This window comes from Nematolebias whitei, chromosome 5, assembly GCF_014905685.2.
Source record: "Nematolebias whitei isolate Nwh7 chromosome 5, NemWhi1, whole genome shotgun sequence".
NCBI classification, from domain to species: Eukaryota; Metazoa; Chordata; class Actinopteri; order Cyprinodontiformes; family Rivulidae; genus Nematolebias; species Nematolebias whitei.
Genome location: NC_056502.1, coordinates 54,292,037 through 54,317,827, shown reverse-complemented (window position 1 = coordinate 54,317,827; position 25,791 = coordinate 54,292,037). Strand labels below are relative to the sequence as shown.

The following is a 25,791-nucleotide window of genomic DNA, read 5'->3' as shown; positions in this document are numbered from 1 at the left end:
TTTAGTTCAACAACAAAAGACTCAGTCCAACTTACAGGAGCTTGGAGAAATGGTTTTTTCTATTAATCAGAGACTGGCACCCTCTCCTTCTACAGCCCCAGCTGCCCCACCAGCAACAAGTCCCACCAACACCAGCCCAGTAAGTAAACCAACTAATGAAGAACTGTTTATCAAACCTTCAGAGCTTTTTTTCTGGAGACCCTGATCAATGTGAAGGCTTCCTCCTACAATGCAAACTTGCCTTCAAGGGGGCTCCTCAGCGCTTCTCCACGGACATCGCTAAAATCACGTACTTTTCCAGCCAACTCAAAGGTAACGCTCTCCGGTGGGCAACTTCATTTCTACATCAACACGACATGGATACTGTTTCTTTCGACACTCTTCTCACCGAGTTCCGCAGGATTTTTGATCGACCGCTGTAACAACCCAATGCAGAGAAGTGTTTGCTGGGATTACGTCAGGGCCGGCGACCTGTATCCGAACACGCTCTCGAGTTCCGCATTCTCGCCGCACAGACTGGATGGAACGAGAGAGCGTTACAAGGTACGTTCCTAAATTCTTTGTCTGAGTATATTAAAGACCAGATTGCGGAACGAGATGAGCCACCTAGTTTTGACGCCTTAGTAAATTTGGCAATATCCTTGGACGAACGCTTCCGGGAGCGACGAAGAGAACGGGACTACAACTCCCAGAGGGCCGCCTCTTCCGGTCTTGCAGCGTCATCAGGAGGGTTTCACAACTACAAGCCGGTTTTAGAGGACTACAAATCCCAGGGTTGCTTAAATCCTGTTCCAATGACACACACAACGCTGCCTGAACCAGAACCTATGCAGGTGGGACATACTCGTCTAACACCCGATGAGAGACAAAGACGTCGGAAGTCAAGATTATGTTTTTATTGTGGAAAAGTTAGACACTATGTAGCATCTTGTCCGTTTCAGGGAAACTAAGATGCCCGCTGGTAAAAAGGGAGATACTGGTGGGTACGTCCTCTTTCACTCCCTCTCATTGACTTACACTTCCCACAGTCATCCAAGTTAATCAAAACCGTTTCCCTGTTGTGATATTGATCGATTCTGGTGCTGAGCAAAATTTAATCAGCCAAAATCTGGTCCAAGAATTTTCACTCCCTCTTCAAGAAATTCCTCCTGTTTCCATAGCAGGAGTCACTGGTGAGACCCTGGCGCAGATCCGCTTTAAAACGACAAAACTGCACCATATAACTTCTGGGAACTATCACGAATACATTGATTTTTTCGTATTCGATTCACCCAACACCCAGTGTATTTTAGGGTACCCCTGGTTGAAGCATCACAACCCCCACATAAATTGGAAGATCGGGAGGGTAGAAAAATGGAGCGACAGGTGCCTTAAGCACTGCCTTTGTTCTGGTATCTCCAAACACTCCAGACCCGACTCACCCACAGAAGAGATTGATTTGTCATCTATTCCCCCCCGAGTATCACGATCTGGCCCAAGTATTCAGTAAACAGAAGACTTCATCTCTGCCTCCTCATCGGCCATATGATTGTTCCATCAACCTTCTTCCTGGGGCTCCGCTACCGGCCAGTCACCTCTACAACCTCTCTGGCCCCGAGAGAGATTCTATGAAGACTTACATTGAGGAATCCCACGACTCTGGGATTATTCGCCCGTCCACCTCTCCTATGGGAGCGGGGGTTTTCTTTGTAACCAAGAAGGATAAGACTCTTCGTCCATGTATCGACTACCGTGGACTTAACAACATTACCATAAAAAATAAATACCCCCTCCCGTTAATTGATTCTATTCATGAACAATTACAATCTGCCACAATCTTCACCAAATTGGATTTACGAAACGCTTATCACTTGGTCCGTATAAAACAGGGAGATTAATGGAAAACAGCGTTTTGAACTCCCCTTGGACATTTCGAGTATCTTGTCATACCCTTGGGCCTGACCAACGCTCCTGCGGTCTTTCAGGCATTAGTTAACAACGTCTTAAGAGATTTTATCGGCAACTTTGTATTTGTATATCTCGATGGCATCCTCATCTACTCTACAGATAAGACCAAACACACTACACAAGTTAGGACTGTGCTTCAGAGACTATACGAGAATCAATTATTCGTAAAGGGTGAAAAGTGTGAATTTCATGTCTCATCTGTTTCCTTCTTGGGATTTATCTTTGGGGAGGGACATTACAGAACGGACCCTGAGAAGACCAAGGCAGTGGTGGAGTGGCCGGTTCCTGAGACCAGGAAACAATTACAGCGCTTCCTGGGATGTGCAAACTTTTACCGACGCTTTATAAAGAAAGAACTACAGCCGCATCGCCGCACCTTTATCACAGCTTACCTCAATCAATAGGACATTCAGATGGAACCCTGAAGCAGATGCAACTTTTGGTAAGCTCAGACAACTCTTTTCTTCCACACCCATCCTCTGTCACCCAGATCCCAAACGGCAGTTCATTCTGGAAGTAGACACATCCGATACTGGGGTAGGAGCAGTGCTGTCCCAAAGGTCCCCCAGCGACAAGAAGGTGCACCCATGTGCTTTCTTCTCCCATCGCTTGTCCCAAGCGGAACAGAATTATGACATGAGCAACCGGGAACTTCTGGCTGTAAAATTAGCCTTAGAGGAATGGCGCCACTGGTTAGAGGGCACTGAACTTCCTTTTTTAATATGGACTGACCATAAAAATCTGACATACCTGAGGGACGCCAAACGACTGACGCCCAGACAGGCATGTTGGTCATTGTTTTTCAATCGTTTTAATTATACCTTGACATTCAGACCTGGCTCTAAGAATACCAAGCCTGACTCTCTCTCTCTCGCCAGTTTTCTTCCCCAGATCAACCTGACTCTGAAGAGAACATCATCCCTCCCGTCTGTATTGTTGGGGCCCTCACCTGGCCTATTGAGAGAGAGGTTCGCGAGGCTCATAAGGATGAACCTGATCCCGGTACAGGACCCACTGGGACGCTGTTCGTTCCCTCCACCATGAGGTCTAAGGTACTCGAGTGGGTACACACTAATAAACTTTCCTGTCACCCTGGTACCTCACGCATGTTATTGCTTACCAAGACTCATTTCTGGTGGCCTACGCTGTCCCATGATGTAAAAGAATTTGTTGCAGCATGCGCCACCTGTGCCAGAAATAAAACTGGAAACCAACCCCCTGCTGGTCTGTTGCAACCACTACCAACGCCCAGCCGTCCTTGGTCACACTTATCGGTGGACTTTGTCACAGGCCTGCCACGATCAGAAGGTAACACAACCATCCTCACTGTCATTGATAGATTTTCAAAAGCAGCCCACTTCATTCCACTACCCAAATTACCTTCTGCCTTGGAGACAGCCCATCTCCTCGTTCAGCACGTTTTTAGGATCCATGGCATCCCATCTGATGTGGTGTCAGACCGGGGCCCACAATTCATCTCAGGTTTGGTGTTGTTTTTCCAATACTTTGGAGGCATCTGTCAGTTTCACCTCCGGTTACCACCCCCAGTTGAATGGTCAGGCGGAAAGGTGTAACCAAGAATTGGAGTCCACCCTACGGTGCATTGTGGAATGCAACCCCTCGGCTTGGAGTCAACACTTGGTATGGGTGGAGTATGCCCACAACTCGCACAAATCTTCGGCTACAGGTATGTCTCCCTTTGAAGCCTCCCTTGGCTACATGCCTCCATTGTTCCCCAGTCAGGAGACAGACATCACAGTACCCTCCGTTCAACACCACTTCCGCCGATGTCGACGCGTCTGGCACCAAACCAAGGCAGCTCTTTTACGCACGGCTGCCCAGAATAGGAGGTTTGCCGACCGCCACCGTTCTGCTGCACCATCCTACCAAGTGGGTCAAAAGGAATGGCTCTCCACCAGAGACATACAGGTCCTTCTCAAAAAATTAGCATATTGTGATAAAGGTCATTATTTTCCATAATGTAATGATAAAAATGAAACTTTCATATATTTCAGATTCATTGCACACCAACTGAAATATTTCAGGTCTTTTATTGTTTTAATACTGATGATTATGGCATACAGCTCATGAAAACCCAAAATGCCTGTCCCAAAAAATTAGCATATTTCATCCCACCAATGAAAGACAAGTGTTTTTAATACAAAAACGCCAACCTTCAAATAATCATGTTCAGTTATGCACTCAATACTTGGTCGGGAATCCTTTTGCATGAATGACTGCTTCAATGCGGCGTGGCATGGAGGCAATCAGCCTGTGGCACTGCTGAGGTGTTATGGAGGCCCAGGATGCTTCGATAGCGGCCTTAAGCTCATCCAGAGTGTTGGGTCTTGCGTCTCTCAACTTTCTCTTCACAATATCCCACAGGTTCTCTATGGGGTTCAGGTCAGGAGAGTTGGCAGGCCAATTGAGCACAGTAATACCATGGTCAGTAAACCATTTACCAGTGGTTTTGGCACTGTGAGCAGGTGCCAGGTCGTGCTGAAAAATTAAATCTTCATCTCCATAAAGCTTTTCAGCAGATGGAAGCATGAAGTGCTCCAAAATCTTCTGATAGCTAGCTGCATTGACCCTGCCCTTGATAAAACACAGTGGACCAACAACAGCAGCTGACATGACACCCCAGTGACTGTGGAAACTTGACACTGGACCTCAAGCAATGTGAATTCTGTGTCTCCGCTCTTCCTCAAGACTCTGGGACCTTGATTTCCAAAGGAAATGCAAAATTTACTGTAATCAGAGAACATAACTTTGGACCACTCAGCAGCAGTCCCAGGCGAGATGCTTCTGACGCAGTCTCTTGTTCAAAAGTGGCTTGACCTGGGGAATGCGGCACCTGTAGCCCATTTCCTGCACACGCCTGTGCACGGTGGCTCTGGATGTTTCTACTCCAGACTCGGTCCACTGCTTCCGCAGTTCCCCCAAGGTCTGGAATCGGCCCTTCTCCACAATCCTCCTCAGGGTCCGGTCACCTCTTCTCGTTGTGCAACGTTTTCTGCCACACTTTTCCCTTCCCACAGACTTCCCACTGAGGTGCCTTGATACAGCACTCTGGGAACAGCCTATTCGTTCAGCAATTTCTTTCTGTGTCTTACCCTCTTGCTTGAGGGTGTCAATGATGGCCTTCTGGCCAGCAGTCAGGTCGGCATCTTACCCATGATTGCGGTTTTGAGTAATGAACAAGGCTGGGAGTTTTTAAAAGCCTCAGGAATCTTTTGCAGGTGTTTAGAGTTACGTCGTTGATTCAGATGGTTAGGTTAATAGCTTGTTTAGAGAACCTTTTCATGATATGCTAATTTTTTGGGACAGACATTTTGGGTTTTCATGAGCTGTATGCCATAATCATCAGTATTAAAACAATAAAAGACCTGAAATATTTCAGTTGGTGTGCAATGAATCTGAAATATATAAAAGTTTCATTTTTATCATTACATTATGGAAAATAATGACATTTATCACAATATGCTAATTCTTTGAGAAGGACCTGTACATCTAAAAGACACCCTCAGGAAGATGGCCCCCAGGTTCATCGGTCCCTTCCCCATCATCAAAATCATTAACCCCTCTACAGTTCGATTACAGCTCCCTAGTTCTATGAAGATTCATCCCACGTTTCACGTTTCCCAAGTCAAGCCTGTTTCGGAGAGCCCACTATGCCCACCTGCCAACCTCCCTCCACCCACCCGGTTGATTGACAATCATCCAGCCTTCACTGTACGGACCGTCCTGGATGTGCGACGCTGAGGAAGGGGATTCCAGTACCTCGTTGACTGGGAGGGATACGGTCCGGAGGAGCGTTCATGGATTCCCCGCTCATTCATCCTGGATCCTAGCCTCATCACTGCGTTCTTCAAGGCCCACCCCGAGAAGCGCCACAGGTCGCCTGGGGGCGATTCTTGAGGGGGGGGGGGGGTACTGTAGGAGTAGCACTTGCTGCAGCCCCAAGATGGCCGCTGATTACCCACAGCTGACGGTCGTCTACCTGATGAGCTTCACCACTACATAAGGCTGCAGTCAAGCTCTACTCTTTGCTGGAGCATTGATTCCTCTATGGGTATTTATGCTTCTAGCCAGTAATGCTAAAATTGATAAAAGAGAACTTACCTCGTTTTTGTGTGCCTACAGCCATCCTGTTGTTTGGATCCGGTCCTGCTTCGTTTTTGATCCTGCGCCTCGTTCCCTGCGTTCTAGCCCTCCAGCCACTTGCCTGCCTCTTGCTGCCTGTGGGATTGGACCCCTCTGGAAACCCTGGACTCTACACAGAGTAACTCTACAAATCCACCTGTAAGAAAGAAACAAGACTCCACAATCAATTTCCTGTACTACCCCCGTGCCTGACCATCCTGACCGTACCTTTGCTCTTCCAGGGGTTCCAGCCAACCAACACGTATACAGTGGGGAGAACAAGTATTTGATAGACTGTTGATTTTTCAGGTTTTCCCACTTGCAACGCTTGTAGATGACTGTAATTTTTATCAAAGGTACTCTTCAACTGTGAGTGATGGAATCTAAAACAAAAATCCAGAAAAATACAATGTATGATTTTTAAATACTTAATTTCCATTTTATTGAGTGAAATAAGTATTTGATCATCTATCAACCAGTAAGAATTTTGGCTCTCACAGACATGTTAGTTCTTCTTTAAGAAGCCCTCCTGTTCTCCACTCATTACCTGTATTAACTGCACCTGTTTGGACTCGTGACCTGTATAAAAGACACCTGTCCACACACTCAATCAATCAGACTCTAGCATCTCCACAATGCCCAAGACCAGAGAGCTGTGTAAGGACATCAGGGATAAAATTGTAGACCTGCACAAGGCTGGGATGGGCTACAGGACAATAGGCAAGCAGCTTGGTGAGAAGGCAACAACAGTTGGTGCAATTATTAGAAAATGGAAGAAATACAAAATAACGGAAAATCTCCCTCGGTCTGGGGCGCCATGCAAGATCTCACCTCGTGGAGCATCATTGATCTTGAGGAAGGTGAGGAATGAGCCCAGAACTACACGGCAGGACCTGGTCAATGACCTGAATAGAGCTGGGACCACAGTCTCAAAGAAAACAATCAGTAACACTCTACGCCGTCAAGGATTAAAATCCTGCAGTGCTCGCAAGGTGCCCTTCCTCAAGCTAACGCATGTCAAAGCCCGTCTGAAGTTTGCAAATGACCATCTGAATGATCCAGAAGAGAAATGGGAGAAGGTCATGTGGTCTGATGAGACAAAAATAGAACTTTTTGGTTTAAACTCCACTCGTCATGTTTGGAGGAAGAAGAATGAGGAGTACAACCCCAAGAACACCGTCCCAACCGTGAAGCATGGCGGTGGAAACATCATTCTTTGGGGATGCTTTTCTGCAAAGGGGACAGGACGACTGCACCATATTGTGGGAAGGATGGATGGGGCCATGTATCGTGAGATTTTGGCCAACAACTTCCTTCCCTCAGTAAGAGCACTGAAGATGGGTCAAGGCTGGGTCTTCCAGCATGATAACGACCCAAAACACACAGCCAGGGCAACTAAAGAGTGGCTCCGTAGGAAACATCTTCAGGTCCTGGAGTGGCCTAGCCAGTCTCCAGACCTGAATCCCATAGAAAATCTTTGGAGGGAGCTTAAAGTCCGTGTGGCCCAGCGACAGCCCCGAAACCTGAAGGCTCTGGAGGAGATCTGTATGGAGGAGTGGGCCAAAATCCCTGCTGCAGTGTGTGCAAACCTGGTCAAGAACTACAGGAAACGTCTGATCTCTGTAATTGCAAACAAAGCTTTCTGTACTAAATATTAAGTTTCATTTTTCTGGTGTATCAAATACTTATTTCACTCAATAAAATGGAAATTAATTATTTAAAAATCATACATTGTATTTTTCTGGATTTTTGTTTTAGATTCCATCACTCACAGTTGAAGAGTACCTATGATAAAAATTACAGTCATCTACAAGCTTTGCAAGTGGGAAAACCTGAAAAATCAAGTCTATCAAATATTTGTTCTCCCCACTGTATATGTAAATAAGTTCCACTGTAAATAAATTTCACTGTACACTTTTCATTGAATCTTGTGTCGTTTTGGTTCTCGTTATCATCTGGATACCTTGAGTCATAACACACATCTCTAAACTGAAATTGTCCTCTATGTATCCTGATGTTAGCCCGTACTGTGTGAGATGCAAACATGCTGAAGCCTCTCTCTCCCAATATGTTTTGGTTTTGCTCATCTCTGAACAAATACTGGCGGGAAATCTTTCAGACTTTATCACGTGTACTAGATACATGTCTGAGCCCTGACCCACTGATTACTCTGTTTGGTCTTGTAGAGGGCATGACAAATCTAAATAAAAACCAACAGCATGTAATATAGTTCACCTCTCTCCTGGCCAGACGAGCCATTTTGCTCAGGTGGAAAGAACGGTCTCCACCCACTCACGCTCAGTGGTTGGCTGACATCATGTCCTGTTTAAAGCTGGACAAAATCAGATTCACACTCCAACAGAAGGAAGGTAAATTTGAGAAAGTTTTGGGACCTTTCCTGAAACTATTCCAGTCTCTTTGACAACACAACTCATTGAGGGTAATGCAGTCTCTTGGCTATTTTACTTTTTTATTTATTTTTTTCCCATTCCTTTTGGCAGTGATTGGGGAGGGATTATTTTCTTTTCTTTGGTGTGGATTATAATGTAGATGATGCAATTCAGATTGACTTAGTCTACTAATGTCTTCACTAATGGTTACATGCAAATGCTTCATTACCATCTTTGCTGTTTAATGTTTTTGTTTTTTGAAAAAATGAAAAATTCAATAAAAAAAAGATCTTTAATTTAAAAGTTCCAAAGCATTACCGATGTGTCTATAAGTGTTCACTAATGATGCACCCCAAATTTGGTTCAGATCAGATGATATATCACTGGGATATAAGTTTTGGACTAATGTAGGGGGAGCACTCAAGTCAAATGTTAAACAACATAAATGTATATAGAAGTGCTCACTGATCAAGCACAAAAAATCTGGTACAGATCGAATAATATATCATTGAGATATAACAGTTTGAATAATCTAGGGGGAGTACTTGAGTCAAATGTTAAAGAACAATACCAATGTGTCTAGAAATGCTCAGAGGTGACGCACCAAAAATCTGTTGCAGATAGGAAATGCATAATTGAGATATAGCTCTTGGAATAATCTAGAGGGCGCACTAGAGTCATATGTTAAACCACAACATCAATGTGTCTAAAAGTCCTCACTGATGACGCACATTAAATCTGGTGTAGATTGGATGTTGTATCACTGAGCTATAACTCTAGGAATAATGTAGGTGGTGTTGTGGAGGCAATTGGCCACTTATCATGGATACCTGTTAATGGGGCGGATAATGATCGATCATAGTGATTTTGCTGCACTTTGTGCAATTTAGAGCCAAACGTACTGCAACAGCATCACTTCTTAATTCGTCACACCGTCACGCACACATCCTCCAGCAAAAACGGTTTGCACTTTCAATTAAGTCAGACCATATTTTCTGTCTTCTAACACAGGATCATCCTGATTAGGTCAATGGTGTCAAAGAGGGAGCATTCCAAGTTAAAAAAAGAGACTTCCTGTTCCGAGGGGGCGAGGCTTTGATGACGTCAAAATATGACCACAGTGGATCAACGAGCATCCAACAGGGATGAGTCATGCCAAATTTCGTGCATTTCGGTCTTTCAATGAGAAAGTTATAATGTTTGGAAATTTATGGCATGAAGCAAAACTTTGAGGCCTGGCCACGCCCCTTTAACATATATGAAAATGCAAGCTTTAGATAACTTTTACTCTCCAATGTCTTAAGGGCATATCAACCAAATTTGAAGGCAATCCTTCAAAATTCCTAGAAGGAGTTCGATAAAATTTGCAATTAGAAATGCCCAAAAACGACCCTTTGACCCAAAATGGCCGACTTCCTGTTGGTTTTGGACCAGGGCTCCAAGAGACTTTTTCATAGGTCCTGAGAAGATACGGATGTTCACTGAGTTTCAGAATTATCGGTCAAAAAATGGCTTGGGGCTTAAGTTTTAAAATATTGTATGGGGCGCTGTGGAGGCTATTGGTCACTTATCATGGTTTCCTGTTCAAGGGGTGGATAATGATTGATCATACTGATTTTGTTGCACCTCGGTTCAAAACTGTGGAATTTAGATCCAATTGTATGGCGACTGCGTTACGTCTTAATTCGCCACGCAGCCCACAAGCTCCATCCAAAACTGTCAGTGTTGGAAAGCAAGTTACATCAACATGTTTTGGTCACTGGACACACTATCATGCTGATCAGGTAACAGGGGTCATATAGGGATCGTTCAACGTAAAACTTTATACTTCCTGTTGTCAGAGGGCGTGGCATAAGTCATGTCATGATTTGACCATTCAGTCTTGCAGGGGACCTGATGTGGCTCAATCACTTGTAGTGAACTAAGCCTCAGGTCTCAAATCTGGCCTTGAGGGCCTTCCTGGGACAAGAACTGTATTTCATTGATTTGAGTCCAGAAACACAAGATTAAGTTCATCCAGAGACTTCCTAAGTGTCCTGCACTGATCAACTGAAAGAACACTCTTTTTTATTATCATTACTATTTTACAAATTTCTTGATAATCAAAAGTGTGTTTAGTTCAAACCATTTTCAAATGTTGAAGTGATCTACTCATTCTGAATCAACTGTGAAACAGTATTAGTGATTTTTAATCCTCATTCAAAGTAAGAAATCAAGTTAGAATGTGTTACGGAGTAATTCATGCATTTTCTGATTTTCTGTCTGAAATGAGCAAGTTGTGATGTCGGTCAAATGTCGGAGTCAAACGCAAAACAAGTTGTTGGAACGAACTGTCATGTTTTTATATCCTCTCAGACGTAAATAGAGAGGCTGGCACCTGTTTTCCCCCAACTCGTCTAAACATTTCTCTCGTCTGTCTCTAAAACATTTCCAGTCTGTTCCAAAACATTGTTCTGTTTTTCTGACTTCTAGTGACCTCTTACGTCACAAAAACACACCCCTGATTAGCTATTTCAGCCAATCAGGAACTTCCCAAATGAACCGGAAATAGAACTCTTTAAATGTCGGCACTTCCTAGTTCAAACCAGTCGTGTTGAGAGCTAGTGGAGTCGAGTTCGGTTCGGAGAGAAAACCGAACAGAGAAGTGCTGGAGAGAACAGGAGTTCCAGACATGATCCGGAGTTCTTCCGAGTCTCGTGGGAATTATGCAATCTTCCACATCTGAGTGGAACTCTGACGGACTCACAACTCATTTGAGCCCAACCGAGAGGTGAACTTTTGTTGATGAAGTACCGCCACCACTCCGGACGGTTCTCTGCCATCCTATGGAGACGCTGGACCGGTAGCGTTAACTGGAACTCCGTATCCGCTGATTCATCTTCAGAGAGGTAACGAGTCGAGTTTACTCCCGAAGCGTACCGAGGAAAGCTGGGTTCGAATGGAGGGTGCCGTTCTGTTCAACACTTTCCCTCACACACCATCTCCCTCCCTCTAAACTTCATTTCCATCTTTAAACTCTTCTATTTGCTAGAAATCATTCCAGATATTTTCAGAAATGTCTGTTGTGAAGCAACGGAAAACCATGGCCGTATGGTTTTCCTGATTGTAAAGCTGATTAATTAAGCTGTTGTTATTTTCAATTTTGACAAATTAATGTAAATGTTTGATGTTAAACTTTGATTCTGTTAATAAATGACGCATTCATTCGATGGGTCAAAGAAAATTAACGTCTCACGTTAATTTTTAATTATTCAATGCACGATATTATTCAGTCCAGAAAAATGAATGAATCCGTTTAATTTATGAATATATCTCAGTATATGTTCATCTACACACTTAAAGTTTGATGTCACAGACAGTTTTCGTGTAGGAGTTATTAGCGTTTTATTTTTCATGGCAAGATGTCAAATTTTGAGGTCTGGCCCCACCCCTTCAGCATGCTCCGAAACAAACCGTTTAGATACCTTTGCGTCCACCATGCCTTTTGACCAAAATGGCCAAGTTTGAAACCGATTGAGCGAAATCCATAGGAGGAGTTTGTTCAAATGTGGAGGCTGTAAACTGCCAAAAACGTGTTAAAATTGGGCGGCATTCCAAAATGGCTGCCTTCCTGTTTATCGTACAAAGTTGGTGCCAGAGGGTTTTCTGTGCATCTTTGGGAATTGGACAAGTGTACCAAATTTCATGCTTCTACGACAAACTAAGGTTAATGTGGAGGGTATTATGAACATTTCCAGGTGGCGCTCTTGAGCCATTTATTGCGATTTTTGCCACACTCTTAAAATACGTAATTTTTCACCAATTCTGATGCGTCTGCCAAATTTGGTGACTTTTGGGATATGTTACGGCCCCCAAAACGCCAATTCACTTGGCTGAAAAAATTGCAGCTTGGGCCTAAACAGAGCGATTACAATAGGCCTTCGCAGTGCTTCGCTGCTTGGGCCTGATTATTTTTATCCATCCATTAGTGGTGTAACACTACATGTGGGTGTATAGAACCGTTTCATGATCGAGTCGGTCCACGTGTGTACTGTTTTGGTTATTTTTTTCACTCATTAAATTTTATTAACAAAAGATTATCAGAGTCAGAGAGAGTCAGAGACAGAGATTCTGTATTGTCGTTCGCACCACATGTGGTACATGTGGTGGGATGAAATTATGTACACAGGGTCCCAGTTACATCCAACAATAAAATGTAAAAGAAAAACAATGATAACATCTAAGATATAAACTAAGAAAAACATCAACTAAAATACACTAAGCACAAATAGCATAAAAACGTTTTGTCGAACAGCAGCACGAACATAACCATGAGTCTGTGTGAGCAGATGAGCACGCATGAACAAGTCAACATTGAAACTGATCAGCAGCAACATGAAACAGATCAGCAGCAACACAATGTAATTTTTCACAGTGATTATCATGGTTAGAGATTCATGAGTCTAACAGCCTCAAGGTAGAAGCTGTTCCTCAGTCTAGTGGTTCTACACTTAATGCTCCTCAAACTCCTTCCTAAGGGGAGAGGGGCAAAATGTGTGTGTGCTGGGTGAGTGTGGTCCTTCATGATGCAGGTGGTCCTCTTCCTGCATCTGGAGGTGTAGACGTCTGTGATGGTGGGGAGATTGACTAACATTCACCACTCTCTGCAAAGCTTTTCTTTCTGCAGCTGTGCAGCCTCCATGCCACACGTTGATGCTGGAGCACAGTATGCTCTCCACTGCACACCTGTAGAAGGAGGTGAGGACTGAGCTTCCCAGACCAGCTCGTCTCAGCCGTCTGAGGAAGTAGAGTCTCTGATGAGCTTTCTTCATCAGGCTGGTGGTGTTGTTGCTCCAGCTGAGGTTGTTGTTCAGGTGCACACCCAAGTACTTGTAGCTGGAGAACACTTCCACCACAGATCCTCTTATGTTCAGGGGGGTGTAGGTGTGTTTGTTCCTTCTGAAGTCCACAGTCATCTCCTTTGATGTGAAGGTTATTCTCTTTGCACCTATTCTTCAGATATCCTGATGCATGCTCAATAATCCAGGTAGAAAAATCCAAAAAAGTTCAATCTGGTCCTCTGGACATTCAAAAAACAAAACAAAGCAAAAAAAAATGTAGAAACGTTTCGTCTCTAATCCGAAAAACTTCCTCAGTCTGAGGAGCTGTATTCAGCTCAGTCTCTTAAATAGCACCTTCTCAGAGTGGATCAACCAGTTTGCTGCTGACAACCAAAACCAGCTGATCACATGCTCAAGAAGGACCATCAGCCTAACAATGGATCATTAGCACCTGATGGCTGTTTACTATTCACAGAGGGCTGAGTGATACTAGCAATCACAGCATTGTAAGAGGGGGACAGTTGAACCCGGAGGCCTCCACCCCTGTTTAATGATGGACGGTTTCTTTTCACAAAGATGGCCTCCTTTACTCCTCTCTCAAACCATCGTTCCTCTCTGTCCAGGATGTGAACATCTTCATCCCTGAAAGAGTGACCTCTGGCCTGGAGATGAGTGTAGACCGCAGAGTCCTGGCCTGATGATGTTGATCTTCTGTGCTGGTCCATCCTTTTGGCCAGTGGCTGTTTTGTTTCCCAGATGTAAGACAGATCACCCTCCTGACACTGAACAGCATACACAATATTACTCTGTTTGTGCCGGGGGACCGGATCTTTGGGATGAACCAGTCTTTAATGTATTTTGGGGTTTAAAAGCCACTTGGACGATGTGTTTAGAAAATAAACGTCTCAGTTTCTCTGATACTCCCTCAACATCTGGAATGACCACTGGTCTGGGTTCCTCCTTTTCACCTGATGACTGACTGGAGTCCTGTTTGGGTTTCTTCTCTGCTTTCAGGAAGGCCCAGTTAGGATATCCACATTGCTCTAGAGCCTGTCTTGTGTAGGATTTCTCCTTCTGCCTGGCTCCTGAGTTAGTGGAGACACTGTCTGCTCTGTGGTACAGAGTCCTGATGACTCCTAACTTGTGCTCCAAAGGGTGATGGGAGTCAAACTGCAAATACTGGTCTGTGTGGGTGGGTTTGCGGTACACCTCGGTTTACAAATGTCCTCTATCAGAGACTGAGACCTCACAGTCCAAGAAAGCCAACCTGCCATTTTTTACATCTTCTCGTGTGAACTTGATGTATTTATCCACAGAGTTGATGTGGTCAGTAAAATGTTGGACTTCCTGAGATTTTAACCCAGGTGTCGTCAACATACCTGAATCAATGACTTGGTGGTGTCCCTGAAAAGGACGTCAAGGCTCTCTTTTCTACCTCCTCCACGTACAGGTTGGCAACAATAGGAGAAACTGGAGACCCCATAACACTCTGTGTTCAACTGTCCCCCTCTTACAATGCTGTGATTGCTAGTATCACTCAGCCCTCTGTGAACAGTAAACAGCCATCAGGTGCTAATGATCCATTGTTAGGCTGATGGTCCTTCTTGATCATGTGATCAGCTGGTTCTGGTTGTCAGCAGCAAACTGGTTGATCCACTCTGAGAAGGTGCTATTTAAGAGACTGAGCTGAATACAGCACCTCAGACTGAGGAAGTCTCTCGGATGAAAAACGAAACGTATCTACATTTTTTTGTTTTGCTTTTATTTTGTTTTTTTGTATGTCCAGAGGACCAGATTGAAGTTTTTTTAGAAAAACATATCGCTACATCTGCAGTTATGTATGAAATATAATCTTAAAATATCATCAGTGGACTCTTAACCATGTGCTTTAATCCTGTGTTGGTTTGGCTGCTCCAAAACATGTAACAATTAAAAATAAAATATGGCCAATAGCTCAGGTAAAAATACTAACCTATAGAACATTTCTACATTTTTCACTGCTTCAGTAAAGAACTCACCTTCAGACACAATCCTCTGAATAAAGTAATCTGACCCAGACCACACCATGAAGTCACAGTACTCCTGCTCTGTCACAAACACCTGAGCTTGTACCTGGTGCACCTGCGTGACCTCTGCGTGACCTCTGCTGAGTTCATAGGACCCGTTTGTCTTGTCAATGCAGAAATGTTTCTTAACTGAGGCACCGAGGACTCCAGCATCTTTGGCACAATGTGGGCATTTTATTTTCCAAACACCATCACCACAGCAGGTGCAGGAGAGCAGAGCGTCCGGAGAAGCTCCGAGGTCTGGTCCACTGCAGTTGATGTGTAGTCTGGAGGCACAAACTCTCAGGTCCTGATGCTGTGGTCCAGCGATGGCTTCATATGTCTGGCTGGCTGTTTTCACATCCCCATCTGACAAACAAAAAATCAATTGTTATAATCTCCTCTAAACATCATTATCCTTTGTTTTTCCCTGTAATATTCAAGTTTTGAATGTTTGTGTCATGACATACTTGCTTTAAAGTGCAGTGTATACTGGGATGTTTAATATGACATAAAATTCATATCCCTGCAATATCTACCGGTAGTATATTGTGATGAGAAGCTACACAAAGCTACATGCTAACTACGGCCAGCTAGTTTCTCTACTACTTAGCTCTCGAAGAAAACTGACTTTCACCATTTATGCAGTTTGACTCAAAAAAACGTAATGTTAAGTATAGCTTTTGACTTACTTCCACAGATAACTTTTACCTCGAGGAGATGACGCCGTGCCCATTTCCAACGCTCCGGTGGAGAGGACCCGGGTAGACTGGCGGAGCTCCATCTAGCTCGCTCTGAATTTTGTCGTCGGCCAGCAAGCACAAAAAAAACCCCGCCAGCACTTCAGCATTAGGCCACGGTGTTGTCATTATTGTTTTTAAAATCTTTAAAATGGGTTCAGCCGCTACTCCGGTCCGAGAAATTGCAAATGGCGGATCGGTGTTTTGAAAAGTTTCTGAAAGATCCAGTGACTCCTCCCCCTGACCAATCAGTGACCGACTGTGTGCTGACGTCACATCTGGACCCAACAAGGACCAGACCTGGGACCCCAGAGAAGTAGGTCCCAAAAATCGTGCGGGTTCCACCGCTGAAGGCACCGTGGAGAAACTACGCAATCGGCCCAAACTGGTTACATAGGAGACCGAAAAGGCCCTGTGGATAAGGGGCTAAAGAGAACAAGACTTTGCTACAGTTGATCTAAGAGTCACTGTAAGAAACTTAAAACTTTAAAAAGCTCTGTGAAAAACTGCATAATATATTTAGCCAAAAAGCCCATTTATATCCTCCAAATTTTGCATTGCCGAAGGGCAAACAATAATAAATTCAAATTATTTTCAATAGTTGTAGCTTTTGCACATGTACCTGTTACATCCAATTACTTTAAGTATTGTCATTCTGTAGGAAACACTGAATTATATTAGTGTAGTTTACCATTATGAACATGTTAAAGACAGTTAAATTAAAAATGCAACAATGAGCCTACCAGGTCTTTGCAGGATATGTGGAACAAAGGTTGGTCGCATAATGGGAGCCGGAGGAGGATGAACTTGAGGAACTTTAAACAGAACAAACAATGACACAGAGAAAAGAAAGAATTTTTTTTTTTTTACAAAAAATCCTCTTCCATGACAAAGTGACATCAAATTTCTATAAATACAAAATAAATAAAAAGAAAATATGACAAATAATTGCATAAATATTCATCCCCCTTAAAGTGACTATTATTCAACTGTGGAAAAAATAATACTCAAAAGTACAAGTCAGTGGATGGATAAAAAATATTAAATTATGTTGTTGATAATTTTACAGCTTACATGCAAATATTGCATGTGTAGTGAACCAGATGACCTCAAATCTACCAGATGGACAGAGACTGTTATTTTCATTGATCTGAATAAGTCTGGGCCATCTGATGAACTTTCTTTCTTGAATTAATCAAGCAGAAAAGACGGTCCTCTATAATCATTACTGTCTTACAAATGTTTTGATAATCAAATTGTGTTAGTTCACTCAATGCTTTACAGGTTGAAAAGAACTACTCATTTTTATTTTACATAAACAGTAAGTAATGATTTTTATTCCTCATTCAAAGGAGAAATCAGGTTAATATGCATTTCTTGATTTTCTGTCTGAAATGAGTCAAGTCGTAAGTGTGTGAAAGTTGAAGCTTCGGTCAACTAAATGTTTACTGAAGAAGAAATGTCATGTTTAAACTTTTTCAGAAGATTACTAAGAGTTGGCTCCACGAAGTCTGCTTTTTGCAATAATCTCTCTGTCAGTTGTTAAACAAATTTCATTCTCTGACCTCGACTTTTGATAAACACCTTACGTCAAAACCACTCCTCTTTCTGGTCCATCCACGAATCAGAAAGCTCTGAAGTAAACTCGGAAGTAAACTCATTTAAAATGTGACAACTTCCCGGTTCTGGCAGAGTGCAGTAGATTCCATGGTGTGCAGTCGGTTCCAAGGGAATGGAAAAGTTCTCATGTAGTGCTCAAGGAGCTCTGAAGAGAATTCATGGAGAATGGTGAAGTGAATGGAAGAGAATTCGAGAATTCAGGATGATCCAGAGACGTTTGGAATTATAATTTCTGTTTGAACGACCCACGCACGACTCTCTAAGGATTTTAGCAGTTCTCAACGGAGACGCTGATATCAGTTGAAAAGGATTCTTACTGAGGTGATCGATCGTCAACAAGGTAACGGTTTCTTCTTCGACCAAGTGTACCGTGGGCAAAGCTGAGACCTGACGGAGCGTGCAATTTCTGGTCAAACAGATTAAATTCCCTCACATAGTTCTCTGTAAGATAATCGCCATTTCATCTTAAACTTTTTCTCTCTCACAAAACTAGTACAGATATTTTAGAAATATCTGAAGCAAAGTCCTCAAATCACCGCCGAGTGATTTGAAGTTCATTTTCGGTGAAACTGTCTGTTATTATTTTCATATTTTGCCAAATTAATGTAAATGTTTGATGTTAAACTTTGATTCTGAAAATAAATGACTCCATTCATTTGATGGGTCAAAGATAATAACGTCTCTCGTTACATTTCTGTTAAATTCAATGCACGGCATTTACAGTCAGAAAAATGAAGAACTCGTGAATATTGTATGCATATATATTTATATATTTGTCATACAACAAGTGACACGTACCCACGTGACTCACTACACATGATGAAATTGCTCCTGTAAAACAAAATAAAAAGGTCAGTCATAGGAAGCTGGTTCCTTGGTTTAATTTAGTTGTGTACTTTAAAACAGGCATCTAGAAAGTTAGAAAGAAAATGATGCATCACTAACAGATGCATTTTAGTTAACCTGGAGATAGTCTGCTAACATAAAAGAAACCCCTACACCTACGTACTAAACAGCGGTCCTCAGAGCGGGTGCTGGAAGGTGCACCAGCTGGGGACTCTTTTATTCTACTGGGGGACTTCCAGTGTCCATGTGGGTAATGGTAGTAAATGGAAATGGACTGTACTTATATAGCGCATTTCAATCTTATTTCAAGATACTCAAAGCTCTTTACACTACAATCAGTGCCTCATTTACCCATTCATACAGCTCTATACTAGATCTCTACAATGAACAAATCATTTTAAAGAGACTAATCAGAGCTTTATCACATTCATACACTGATGGGACACACGTCAGAGGCAATGAGGGGTTCAGTGTCTTGCCCAGGAACACTTCGGCATGTGACTGCTGGTGGATTCGAACCCCCAACTCTTGCATTGGAGGACGACTGCTCTAACCACTCAGCCACAGCCGCCCATGAACACTTAATTAGGATAACTGAAAATTTAAATACCTCTGGTAGAACAACAGTAGAGAAAAGAAACGTAGCTGACTTTGTAGTGTGACCTTGAAGCCTCAGTTCTCAGTTGTAGACCTTCTGAATCCCTGAAGCTTTTCCTTTATTTGTGCTTGATGGTTTTTCTGCCTGTTGTCACCTGCTGGACCAGGGTCCTGGTCGTCGCTCCACACATCAAGTCTCCTCACCTTCTGCCATGAAGACAGGAGCTGCATCTCTTCATGATCCGGGGCCGCTGCAGATGTTATGATGGTGACTGGAAACCCACGAGCAGCCATATCTCTTGTCACTTCAGCTGCATCCTGGTAGAGGCGGACTCCATCATTATAAAACACCCGCATCTTCGCTGGATACGGGGTCTGAAACCTGATGCGTTCACTTTCCAAAACATTTTTGGCATCTGCATATTCATTACGTTTTCTAAACACGTTAGTGAGAAAGTTATGGTCAACAAAAAAACGTGTTTCATCGCAGAATACTTCTCTTTTCTGCCAGACTTTCTGAAGAATCTCCTCTTTTATGCGGTAACTGCCAAACTTTACCACTATGGATCTGGGTTTCCCCTGTGCACTCACCGGCTTTTGAGTCAGTGCTCGATGTGTGCGTTCAATTCCCAGGTTCCGGTCGTCAGGGAGGTCCAGCGTTTGTTTAAACAAGTTGTCCAAAAACAGAACTATGTCAGCTCCTTCCTTGTCTTCAGATATCCCATAAATCCGCAGATTCTCCCTTCGTGCGCGCCCCTCCTGTTCTGTGAGTCTGTCTTCCAGCTTAGCTTGGCGCTGTGCCAGTCTCTTAATTAATACAGATGCTGTTTGCAGCACCATCTCCGTTTCTTCTATTCTGCCCTCCACTTCATCCATTCACACTCTTTATTTCTTGTTTAATGTCCTCCAGTTGGATGTTGTTTTCTCTTCTGAAGTCATGAAGTTCATCAAGAATACTTTGCAAGCTGGGTTCAGGTGTGTTGACGCCTGGGCGGCTTAACTCCAGGGAGTTGCCTTGATCATCCTGGCTCATTAAAATCTTGTTTTCCAACAAATGGGTATTTTTCCTGCTTCTGGAAGAACCCCCACCCCCCTTTTTCATCTTGACAAATATAAATGATGTTAACAAAAAAAATAATACCTTAGGGGGATTTGTTTTTATAAAACTCCGTCGGGAGCTCACTAATTAGGCTGTCATCCTCTCGCTAGCGGAACCGGAACCCACTTTTGCAGTTTAATAATAAAAACTAATAGTTTAGTTTTTCCTGTGACTTATTTACAGTATGATAAATGGTAGGAGCAAAATATATGCTCCCAATGTTTTGTTGGTCTTTTTTGTAAATAATGACCTTTTTTTGCGGTTTTATTTATTTATTTATTTTTGCATCTTTAGATCCTATGATGTCAACTACTCGAGTTCTACTCAAGTTTTATTATGTTAATGTCGAGTTTTAAAATTATCTAGTCGCTCAACCCCTAGTGTGGAGAGATGAGGTGGAACACCAGACCTGCAATGGTCCAGTCTGTAAATGAAGCTCTGAAGTCTGGGAAGATGCACGACATCATGCTTCACCCAAACGAGCTCGTTACCTCGACCACACACACTGAACTTCTTGAGGACGTCGTCCAATGTATAATAACGCCTTTAAACATTATTTGTTCTCTGCTTGGTACATTATTTTTCTTTTTTGTTTGTTTAAACAATTTAAAACATGACAGTAATGTCACTGTTTAAAGGAAACAATTGTTCAATAAATTAGTAAAATGCAACTTGTTGTGTTTGGGTTCTTTCATGTAAGGTAGACATGGTGTGACCCATGGACTGGTTTAGATTTTTTGTTTTTACTGTAACTGACCTTCAAAAGAGCCAGAAACAGACTCAGCAGCTGATCCTCCGTAGAAACAGTATATGGACTACAGACCATGGATTATTTGTTTTGTGCTTATGCTGCCTTGACAGGTAATAGTAAGTAAATCGGTAGGGCCTGCTAATGCCGCTAACTGAACCATTTTAACCTCTGTCATCAGAACCACTCTGCCATGCTGCTGTAGATTTATTTATTTTTCCCTTTTGGTACATTGTTTTTATATTTTTCTTGCATGCTTTGAATAGATCCCAGTTTGTTAGTTTTGAGATAAGACTCTGTCCTTATTAATTTAACTGAGTATACAAGTAGAACCGTACAATTTAAGTGTTCTTAGACTAGGGGTTGAACGACTACATAATTTTAAAACTCAACATTAACATAATAAAACTCGAGTACTTGACATCATAGGATCTAAAGATACAAAAATAAATAAATAAATGAAACCGCAAAAAAAGGTCATTATTTACAAAAAAAAAGACCAACAAAACATTGGGAGCATATATTATGCTCCTACCATTTATCATACTGCAAATAAGTCACAGGAAAAACTAAACTATTAGTTATTATTATTAAACTGCAAACGTGAAGAAACATGCAGCACGTCAAAAACTAAACTTAAAACAGTGGGGGGTCGACCACCCCGCACCACTGCCAACTGTGGTGCATTAGGTTTAGTTTTAGTGGTTAATATGTTTATAGATTTTTTTATAGGTTTAGAGATTAATACTTTTTGCTTTTTGTTTGTGAAACAAGGTCAGAGGAAGCTGTTTCTGGTTCGGCCGATTGGACCCGGTGTTACACCATATTCTGTGACCTGCAACAGTGCATGCAACACCGTCCTCTACGGTCACAAAATATGGTGTAACTCCGGTTCGCAATGAGCTCCAAACAGTCAGGAAGTTGTTTCATTTTGTTTCCTTATTGTAGTTGAACCAGAAGATTCATCTTTAGTGAAATATTTCCAGACTACTGATGCATTTCTACCCGTTTGTCAAGACTGGGTCTTCTCTGCTCCATCCGTATGCTTGGAGGAATCCATTTTGTAACCCGCGCCCGGTGCGAATCACGTGACAAGTGACGCGATGACGTAACGGTGGTGTAATGACATCACCACGAATACTTAACATGAAATTAAAAACCTCGACAGGTGTCCTAGGAATCGATGTGTAGATTACTCCAGTAGTCTGTTAAAGCCCTACCTTAGATCTATAACTACTATATTATTTAATATTTTGATGTGTTTCGAAACTTTTCAAATATTTAACTCCTTTCTAATCATTATTCCGTCAAAATGAACAGACCGATCGTGTACTGTTACTGAAATGACGTTGTGTGGGGCAGCCAATCAAAAGCATGCATATTGGGTGACTCAAGAATTATGGTTCTTAGCTGTACATTAGAGCTGTCATTTCTAACCAGAACCCGAAACTCGGCCCGGCCCAGCCCTAATCCGACCCAGATCCTGACATCTACATTTCAGGATCTGGTTGTTATAGATGCAGATTAAATGTTAAATACGAGTATTTCTATAGTTATCACCAAAGTAATAGTGTTACACAAGTGAGTAGTTGTAAACACTCAAAATAATACATATGTTAGTTTGCTGTTTACATTTAATCTAAACATTCATGGTAAGTGGACTGTATAGCGCCTTTCTATCTTATTTCAAGATACTCAAAGTTCTTTACAACAATCTGTGCCTCATGTCCATTCAACCTTTATTTCTACAGGTAAATCCCATTGAGCCTCGAGGACTCATTTACAAGAGAGACCTGATTTCAACAAAGAATGATGACAACAGTGGACAACAGCTACAACAGCAAACAGCCACAAAAAGTCATACAGATTTTTTGTTTTAACAAATAGGATGGCTAAAAAAAGAAAAGCAACATAAAAACAGCTAGATTCTAAGGCGAATGTAGACAACTAAAAACAGGAACATGTCTGCATTGGTCCCTGCCAGGAGTCCAACAGATTCTTAAAGACACTTAGAGAGGTCAAAGGTCGAGAGCTTCAAATCTTTTAGTAAGATATTCCAGGAAACAGGAGCGGAGTAGGAGAAGGTCCTTTTGTCTAGTTCAGTCCTCACTGAGGGAACACTGCAGGTAATGATGTCCTGAGAGCGCACGCTGTAGCTGCACTCACACAGAGACATGTAGGAGGAGATGTATGAAGGCAGCAGACCAAGAAGTGATTTAAAAATGAAAATGTACCAGTGAAAGAGTCTGGGTGAAGTTAATGGTGACCAGTTAACCACTGAATACTGGGTGCAGTGGTGGGTACGATAATCACAGCCAGTTATGAATCTTAGTGCACCATGATAGACAGGGGACTTCCGGGAAGATGGCGCCGCTGTGCATGGCCTGCCCTCCACCTCTGTCTGCAGTGATTGTGTTTTTTCTGTTTTTGTCATTTTTCACCTACAACATCGACTCACTGCTGGTTTATGAACGTCATCAACTCCTAAATCTCCGACTATCTACCACCAGTCTCGCATTGTTTGATCATAATGATCGTAACTCGACCCCCTCTTGGACCCCCGCCTCTGCTTGAAGACGTTCCTGTTTACCTCCGCCGTGGTATCCTGCCCGCTCAAAAACATCGCTCCAGGCGCCGAGGAAAACGGGCCAACCATCTTGTGAGGATCAAAGCCTGCCGGGCTGCTACTGCAGCTTCCTCTTCAACCGAGGACCACATCTTAAATCACCTGTACTGGCGCTGCGCAGATCCACCCGAGTCCTTCCCGGTCACACGGGTCGGGTCATGCTTCCACATCGGACCTGTTAGCTGTGGCTGGGCTTCTGGTCGTTGGAGTTGCGGGTCGAACTCTACTAATCTGAGACCGCTGGTCTTAACTTCATGGACAACTTCTCCTGCTGTGGTTCCTACAAGGATTGCACTGATAAACGCCAGATCTCTGGCTAATAAAACGTTTATCTTGAAGGACTTTTTCTCCTCCACCAGTCTGGACTTCTTCTGCATGACTGAGACGTGTCTCTCCTGTGTCCTCCTATAACAACATGCATCAACATCTTATTTGAGTGGGAGGAGGGAGGAGTTGGGTCATCCAGTTTTCCTTAAACCCTCATTCTCCGTCTGACATTTGGGTTCGGGGGCGGTGGGGTATGCTGCCTGGTTGGGGTCTGGGCTGTGGGTGGGTATTGGGCCTTGGGGGACGATTGGGGGTGGGACTGGTGCTCCGGTTCTCCCTGGATTGTTTGGATCTTTTGATCAGGGTTCTTGGTTGCAATGGCCAGCCCTTTACCATACCATACCATACCATACCAATTTATTTATAGAGCACTTAAAACAGCAACAAGGCCAACCAAAGTGCTGTACAAAAGAAAACAAACACGCACAGCGGACAGGAAAACATAAAATAAAAATATAGATACAAATAGCAGCAGAAGCTAAGTAAAATGGCCAACAGTGTCGAGTACAGACTGGACCAAAACAAATCACACCGTGTTAAAGGCAAGAGAATAGAAGTGGGTCTTCAAGCGAGACTTAAAGACTGAGAGTGTGGGAGCCTGCCGGACACTCAGTGGCAACTCATTCCACAGTCGTGGACTTGCAACAGAGAAAGCCCTGTCACCTCTGAGCTTACGAGGGGTTTCTGGGACTGAGAGAAGCATCTGGTCTGCTGACCTCAGAGAGCGCGGTGGGACATATGGCTGCAGAAGATCAGTGAGATAGGATGGGGCGGAACTGTTCAGTGATTTAAAAACATACATGAGAATTTTGAATTGGATCCGAAGGTGAATGGGTAGCCAGTGCAGGGAGGCCAAAACTGGCGTGATGTGCTCTCTATAGCCTGTACCAATTAAAAATCGGGCTGCAGCATTTTGGACCAGTTGTAGACGAGCAATGGAGGACTGACTGATTCCAAACAGAAGTGAATTGCAGTAATTAAGCCTAGATGTTATGAAGGCGTGGATCACTGTCTCAAGGTTCTTTTTGGAGAGTATAGGCTTCAGCTTAGACAGCCGTCTCAGCTGAAAAAAACAGGATTTGACCATCATGTTTACGTGACTGTTGAGTTTTAAGGACGGGTCCATTATCACCCCCAGATTAGTGACCTTTTGTTTCTCTAGCGGGGCTAGAGAGAAAAGGTCAATGTCATGGTTCATGAGTGAGCCACTGGGATGGAACAGCATGACTTCAGACTTCTTCTCATTGAAGCTTAAGAAGTTTAAAGCCATCCAGTCCCGGATGTCAGCCAGGCAGTCAAGAAGAGGCTGAATAGAGCGTGTGCCTCTGTGCCTCAGGGGGAACTAAATTTGGCAATCATCGGCGTAAAAGTGAAAGGGTATGTTGTGTTTGCGGAAAATAGCACCTAGTGGCAGCAGGTATAAAGAAAAGAGAAGGGGACCGAGGATGGACCCCTGTGGTACCCCCCACTGGAGCGCTGTCGATGCCGAACTAAAATCTTTGATATTGACACAGAAGGTTCTGTCAGAGAGGTAGGACCCAAACCATTTAAGGGCTGACCCTGTGATGCCCACCCACTGCTCCAGTCTAGAAATGAGGATCTTGTGGTCGATGGTGTCAAAAGCAGATGTCAGGTCCAATAGAACAAGCAACACAGAATCACCTGCGTCTGTGGATATGAAAATGTCATTAAAAACCTTCAGTAGAGCAGTTTCAGTGCTATGGAGAGATTTGAAGCCAGATTGGAATAACTCTAGGATAGCGTGATCCTCCAAAAACTGTTTCAACTGAGACTCCACAATTTTTTCCAGTAGTTTAGAGGTGAATGGGAGTCTGGAGACAGG

General features: G+C 43.1%; 1 protein-coding gene across 1 annotated transcript in view; it reads right to left on the bottom strand.

Annotated features, from left to right (window-relative positions):
- Nucleotides 1-25,791, bottom strand: part of rbm42 (RNA binding motif protein 42) — a gene marked incomplete at its 5' end in the record, with an annotated part of 87,190 nt that overhangs the window by 41,028 nt on the left and 20,371 nt on the right. The window contains 1 exon segment of the mRNA XM_037676483.1: nt 16,829-16,900. Coding sequence (XP_037532411.1) covers nt 16,829-16,900 — 72 coding nt within the window.